The sequence below is a fragment of the Eriocheir sinensis genome, chromosome 6 (assembly GCF_024679095.1).
Source record: "Eriocheir sinensis breed Jianghai 21 chromosome 6, ASM2467909v1, whole genome shotgun sequence".
NCBI classification, from domain to species: Eukaryota; Metazoa; Arthropoda; class Malacostraca; order Decapoda; family Varunidae; genus Eriocheir; species Eriocheir sinensis.
In genome coordinates this window covers 10,132,460-10,140,084 of record NC_066514.1, presented here as the reverse complement: position 1 = coordinate 10,140,084, position 7,625 = coordinate 10,132,460, and the positions used below count along the sequence as shown (strand labels likewise).

The window sequence follows — 7,625 nt, the reverse complement described above, 5'->3', positions numbered from 1 at the left end:
GGCATACTTCCAGCAGGAAGGAAAGATAGATGTTGATAGGCAAAGACGAAAGAGTTTGACCAGGCAGGGTGTCAGCACAGAAGCACAGTTTTTAAGGACAATAGGAGGCACTCCATCAGGTCCATAAGTCTTCTGAGAGTTGAGGCCAGAGAGGGCATAGAAAACATCATTAGGAAGAATCTTAATAACAGGCATAAAGGAGTCAGAGGGGGAATGAGTAGGAGGAATATGCCCAGAATCGTCCAAGGTGGAGTTCTTACAGAAAGTTTGATCGAAGAGTTCAGCCTTAGAGACAGATGAGACGGCAGTGCTGCCGTCAGGGTTAAGGAGAGGAGGGAAAGAGGAAGAAGTGAAATTGAGGGAGATATTTTTGGCTAGATGCCAGAAGTCACGAGAAAAAATTGGAAGAGGCAAGGTGTTGACATTTTCTATTTATAAAAGAAGTTTTAGTAATTCGGAGAATAGATTTGGCACGATTCCGGGCTGAAATGTATAGATCAAAGTTAGTGGGAGTTTGAAGGCTCTGGAACCTTTTGTAAGCTGCCTCTCTATCTTTAATAGCACGAGAACAAGCATGATTAAACCAAGGCTTTTTAGCATAAGGAGTAGAGAAAGTACGAGGAATGTATTCCTCCATTCCAGAGACAATCACCTCTGTGATGCGCAAAGCACACACAGAGGGGTCTCTCTCCTGGAAGCAGTAATCATTCCACGGGAAATCGGAAAAGTACATCCTCAGGTCGTCCCACCGAGCTGAAGCAAAATGCCAGAAGCATCGCCTCCTCGGTGGGTCCAAAGGATGTACTGGAGCGATAGGACAGGATACAGAAATAAGGTTATGATCGGAGGAGCCCAACGGAGAGAACAGTTTGACAGAGTAAGCAGAAGGATTAGAGGTAAGGAAGAGGTCTAGAATGTTGGGCCTGTCTCCAAGACGGTCGGGAATACGAGTAGGGTGCTGAACCAGCTGCTCTAGGTCGTTGAGGAGAGCAAAGTTGAAGGCTTGCTCACCATGCTGGTCAGTGAAAGAGGATGAAAGCCAAAGCTGGTGGTGAACATTGAAATCTCCCAAGATGGAGATTTCAGCGAAGGGAGAGTGGGTCAAGATGCGCTCCACTTTAAAGTTCAAATAGTCAAAGAGTTTTACATAGTTGGTAGAGTTAGGTGAGAGATAAACAGCACAGATGTATTTAGTAATAGAATGACAATGAAGTCTTAGCCAGATGGTGGAAAATTCAGAAGAGTCAAGGTCGTGGGCACGAGAGCAAGTGATGTCGTTGCGCACGTAGGCGCAACATCCAGCTTTGGATTGAAATTTAGGAGAGAGATAGTAGGAGGGAACAGAGTAGAGGTTGCTGTCAGTAGCCTCAGAAACCTGTGTTTCGGTGAGGAAGAGAAGGTGAGGTTTAGAGGAGGAGAGATGGTGTTCCACAGAATGAAAATTAGAACGGAGACCGCGAATGTTGCAGAAATTGATAAGGAGGAGGTTCGAGGAGTTATCAGGACACCTCTCAAGTCGGCAGCCAGAAGGGGAGTCCTCCCTGGGGGAATTTGTGGACTCCCCCCCCAGGCGGGGACTCCGAGGGAGTTATTTTTTTCGCCATGTTGAATTTTGAATTTTGGGAAAAGGTGTGTGTTTTGTGAATGTAGTGTGGTGTAGAAAGAAGAGGAACTGTCTTTAGAGAGCATGCTGAACTGCTCTCTGGTGTTGATGAGACAAAAGGGAAACGGTTAGTGAGGACATGGGAAGGGTCTTGGAAGGGCTTCAGCACCCTCCTCGCTTCCCATATATCCTCACCGGGAGTAGCTCACGCCCGTTCGGTATGTGTCTTCCTACGGCAATGACTCCATAGAGATCACGAGAATCCTTGGTGGGAAGTAAACGAGGTCAGGAGACACTCGGCACGTCCTCGCCGCCCACAAAGGCGTGGGTGTGGGTGTGTCTATATATATATATATATATATATATATATATATATATATATATATATATATATATATATATATATATATATATATATATATATATATATATATATATATATATATATACACACACACACACACACACATACACATACAGAGAGAGAGAGAGAGAGAGAGAGAGAGAGAGAGAGAGAGAGAGAGAGAGAGAGAGAGATTTACATAGATAGATAGATTTACATAGAAAATCAGACCACACAGACCCCATGGTCCAGACTAGGTGGTCTGTCCTTCAAAACCTATGTGATTTTACATTAATCAGAAGGCTCCAAAACGTTGCATTTCTACTCTAGTTGATGCTAAGTTGAAGGAAGTGACGGTCGAGCTTGTTTTTAAAGGAGTCAATCGTCTTACACTGGACCACTGATGGTGGGAGCTTATTCCAAATTCGCACTACAACGTTGGTGAAGAAAAAAATGGTGCAGTCTGAATTTACTTGTCTACATCTGAGTTTTACGCCATTGTTCCTCGTACGCAAAGTGTCATCGATCATAAACAATGTTGATCTGTCTACATTCGTGAACCCATTAAGTATTTTAAAACATTCGATCAGTTTTCCTCGGAGGCGACGTTTCTCAAGAGAGAACATGTTAAGGGTAGAAAGCCTTTCTTCGTAGGATTTGAAGCTCAAGGAAGGGATCATTTTTGTTGCCCGACGCTGAACACCTTCTAATTTAGCAATGTCCTTTGCATGGTGGGGAGACCAAAACTGTACCGCATATTCCAAGTGGGGTCTGACTAAACTATTGTAGAGCGAAAGTATTACATCTTTATTCTTGAATAAAAAAATTATTTTAATGAAGTACAACATCCTGTTCGCTTTATTTGCTGCATCGATGCATTGCTGTGATAATTTGAGGTTTGACGCGATTTTGACCCCCAAGTCCTTGACGCATTGAACGCTTTTGAGTTTAACGCCGCGCATTTCGTAATCGAACTTCTTATTCCTCGTTCCAACTTGAAGGACCTGGCACTTTACGTTAAAGGGCATCTCCCATCTATCCGACCAAGCTGAAATTTTGTGCAAATCCTCTTGGAGGCTTTGCCTGTCTTCGTCAGTGAGAACCGAGTTACCAATCTTTGTTTCGTCTGCAAAGTTACTAATGCAATTATTGAATCCAACATCCACGTCGTTGATGTAAATCATGAAGAGCACTGGCCCAAGAACCGAGCCCTGAGGGACGCCACTAGTGACCGGCGCCCACTCTGAGTTAAATCCATCAATCACCACTCATTGTTGTCTGTTGCTCAACCAATTCGCGATCCATTGGTTTACTTGACCGTCAGTACCTATTTGCTTTAATTTGTAAAGTAATTTACGATGTGGGACTTTATCAAACGCTTTCTGGAAATCAAGATAGACTACGTCCAGTGATTTGGTTACGTCATAAAAAGTGAAGAGGTTGTTATAAAAGGTTAATAGGTTTGATAGGCAGGATCTTTTGTTAAGAAAGCCATGTTGTGAGTCCCCAATTAATGAGTGGCTTTCAAGGTAACTCACAATTTTGTCTCTAATTATCCTCTCAAGTAGCTTACCTACAACCGAAGTTAGACTAATGGGCCTGTAATTACCTGGCACTTTTTTGTCTCCTTTCTTAAAAATCGGTGTCACATTAGCCTTTTTCCAATCCAAAGGGACGATGCCTTGTCGCAATGACATATTGAATACGGTTGTGAGGGGGGAGAGTATTTCGCTCTTTGTTTCTTTGAGCAGAGTAGGATATACTTTGTCAGGTCCAGGACTTTTATTTGTTTTAAGTGATTGGAGGGCTTTAAGGACTTCACCGGTTGTTATTTCAAAGTTAGGCAATGCGTACTCGGGATTTACATTAGTACTGGTGTTGGTGGTAGTGGTGGGAGGGGGCGGGGGACTTTGGTACGTGTTTCAAACGTACGTTATCACATATCATTTAAGTTCGTGATTCAGTGTTTCATAAGTGCGGCCACTTAAGTGCGTGATTTCACGTACTAATTATCCTTGGCCCTTGGGTTTAAAGTAGCCTTCACTGTCATTTTAGTACGTATAACTTGTCATTTAATTATGTTTTTTTTTATAAGCACTAGAACTAAGTACGTGGTTTTTCTGCAGTAATGTGCATAAGTACGTGGTTTTCTTGACCCCTGTCCTTTAGATACGTGATTTATAAGGATTTATGTTCATAATTAAGATTGTTGATCCTAAGTACGTGGTTAATGATAATGTAAGTACGTTATAATGAATATATACGTTTATTGTCAAAAGTTAGCCACTACATCCTTTTACATCCATTTGCATCTAACACAATCAATCAATCACTATTAATCAATCACAATCAATCACATTCCAGACAAAGCAAACCTGTAATTAGTCGTTGGCAATAGCCTGAACAAAAGTAAAAATTTCAGCCTTACACACACAGGTGGCAGTTCTTGGTCTAAACTTTCTGAGCACACTCCTTACATATGTCCCCATGGCCACACGGCCGTGTGACCGAGATGTTCTCCTGCAAGCAGACAGCACAACGCTTGATTTTTTTCTTAGCAGCAGCTTCCTGGCCAGCAACCTCCTGGGCAGCAACCTCCTGTGCAGCAACCACCGGAGCATCCTCCTCCTGGGCAACAACCTCCTGGTCAGCCTGAATGCGAAGGCTGGTCTCTGTCCTAGCTGCTGACAGCGTCACTGGTGGTCTGTAGGGACTTCCTGCAGCTGTAGATCTTGCCGCGCCCCTCCTTGGTGGCCTGTCAGTTCCTGAAGGCTGTTGAGCGGAGGCAGACCTTGCCCTGGGGGAAGTGTAGTTTGCCAATGTTGGTGCAGTTGGCTGTGATGACGTTGTCCTGGTTGTAGAAGAACCTGTTGTTGAGGCAGACCTTGTCATTGGCAGAGTGTAGGTTGGCATTGTCCTTGGAGGACTGTCTGCAGGCATGTCCTGCAAATGATGTTCTGCGTTGATGTCCTGGAGACTGACATCCAACAGGTCGACGTTTATGTCTTGCAGGTCGACATCAAGATCACCATCAGCAAGATCAGCCTCAGGCAAGTTAACCTCAGCCTGGACATTGTTGCCTTGCTTCTCCTTGACACCCTTCCAGCCCACATACTTCAGCTCAACAGTGAGCTGGCCGGTTTCAAGTTTTGCGCTTGTCTCCGCAATCCTTCTCTGTGTTTCGCTGACAGTTTTTGGCCTGGTGACTGGTACCCCATTCTTCACACGTTCCAGATCTGTCAGGGTGCGACTGATCTTCTCTTCCATTTTCTTCATAAAGGCCCAAAACCCAGGTTTAGGCCTGAGTTCTCTGTTGAGAGAAGCATGAAAGCTTTCTGCACCGTTGTTGGTGCGATGAGCACTACCCCACACCTGGGGCCTACTGCTTTTCAGCAAGACGAAGCCCTCTTCAATCATGTGACTGGGAAGAAGGGGCAGGGCAAAAAAGCTCCGCACCCACTTCCCAAACAGTAACTCCTTGTTGTGGTACGCTGGGACAAGGCCACGTAACTTGATGTTCTCCCACACAGTCTGCAAGATAATACCAATGTGCACTGTTAAAAGTATGAATGGAAAGTGAAAGAGTAGAAAGTTTAATGTTAAAAAGAAAAAAAGTAAAAAAATCTTACCTGATTGTGGTGGAAGTAACAGCCTTCCACCTCTGCCTCTGGCCAGACAGACAGTATAGCTGAATGTATCGCACGCTCATAATCAGTGTGTACTTTGCGTGGCTTCAAGTTGGGAAACTTAATTGAAATAGTCTCATACATTGCACTGTACAGCACCTCTGGCTTGCCGGTCATCATGGCGGAGAACAGGGGCAGGAAGTTGTCACCAAACAGGCCAAAGAACGTGAGATGCTGTTTGAACAGCTTTGCCACGGTCTTAAACGTGGCATCCGTCGCCATTTCCTGAACTTGCCCCTAAAAAAAGAGAGCAGATATAATACCAGACAAAAAAAAGAGAAGAGATAAATTGGAAAGGAAAACAGAGAGTAATATAAATTATTACGTATACGTTAAGTTATAAGTAGTTTTTATTAATTAAGTAGTTATCATAGAAAAGTAGTAAACTTAACATAGAATCATACATTATAACATATCACAAGAGAAGTAGTAAACATATAGAATCATACATTTTACGTCAAGTTTTATAACCATATCATATCATTTCATGCAACATAATGATGTATTACTCACCAACACTTGCTGAATGTCGTTGCTCCACAAGTAAACAGCTACATGGTTGTCAACAACCCTTTGACCCTGGTAAATGTGGCTGCACATGCTCGCCTGTATCGCAGGGCCAGCCTCCTGGAGACAAGAGGGCAGGGGGGGGTGCAGCTTCAGGCGCTCGTTCCAGAGCTGCTTTCTGATGCTATTGTATGACACTTGACTGGCAGTCCCATCGCCTACGTCACGGCAAGCCTCATCAAAGACCTCTCTTGGATTGCGTGTAGGCTCAGCAACAACCATTTCCTTGACACGTGTCTTCAGATCTTTCTTGCCAAGCTCAACTTCTTGAGACCCATGATCACGGTGAGGCACTTTAACTTCTACCTTGTCAGTGTTGAGACAAATGTGTGCTCCTGCTGGGCACTCCTGGCCAGTTGTTTTAAAAAGCCAACACCTAACGTGTAACTTGGACTGATAATGCCGGTCTTTCACGTAAACATGGCCTTCAGAAACGAAAACAACGCTGCCTTTACGTTTACCCTCTGTCATGTACTAGTCTGCCATTTTAAGGCAGTTAAGATAGGCAATAGGCACTAGGCACAGGCAGGCGAACGACTTAGACCAGACAGACGCCGAGCAGAGGGCAGAGTGGAGTCAGCTGTGCAGGTAAATGCAACGACGGCTAGCATGGATTGTGTTAAGCACGACAACATGGGACGAAAGAATCGTTGCCGGGCAGTTTAAATATAAACGTATATATTCTATAGCTTAACGCTAGCTTTTGTACAATTAACACAGATACCTACGGAGGGCAGTGTTGACTTGTAACATCGTGTGTCTGGCAACGTGGTCCCTAGTCAGACAGTCAGATAGTCAGTGCCTCAACCACGAGCACTTCGATGGTTTTCCCATGCTTTCCTCGTCAGTGACGTCATCTACACTCGTTATCGCCGTCCACACCACAAATTGGTAACAGTGTCTGGCCGCCGATCATGCCCTTCGTGTGGAAGGGGCCTTACCAAGTCTTTACACGTTACATGTTACCTTTCTAATACGTACAAATGTGACACCAGCACGTACTACAATGACACGTAATAAAAAGACACGTACCAGTTTCCAGTGGCAGTTAAAAGTTTAATAACCACGTACTAAAGCAACAAAGCACCTGTAAAACTAAAAGAGGATAGTGTCATATGAGTACGTGGCAAGTACCAACATCACATAGACATTTCACGTACTAAACTGACACGTACTTATGTGACAGAAGCCTTTTCGGCCTTAAGAACACGTACCACTTTCACTCACTCGTGGGAGGACTGTTAGTATTAAACACCGAGGAAAAGTAATTGTTTAATAGGTTTGCAACGTGTTGGCTGTCAGTCACTAGTGCACCGTCGCTGTTTGTTAAGGGTCCAATTCCACTTCTGATCGCCTTTCTCTTGTTTATGTAACTGAAGAAGGATTTCGGATTATTTTTACAGTTGGCAGCAATAGTTTCTTCATA

The 7,625-nt window shown here is 44.0% G+C and overlaps 1 protein-coding gene across 1 annotated transcript in view; it reads right to left on the bottom strand.

Annotated features, from left to right (window-relative positions):
- Positions 1–4,354: 4,354 nt before the first annotated feature.
- LOC126986496 (uncharacterized) overlaps positions 4,355–7,625 on the bottom strand; it is a 4,782-nt gene continuing 1,511 nt past the window's right edge. The window contains exon 2 of the mRNA XM_050842729.1: positions 4,355–4,526. Within this exon, the coding sequence (XP_050698686.1) occupies positions 4,398–4,526 (129 nt within the window). The 3' untranslated portion in view covers positions 4,355–4,397. The remainder of the gene's footprint in view (positions 4,527–7,625) is intronic.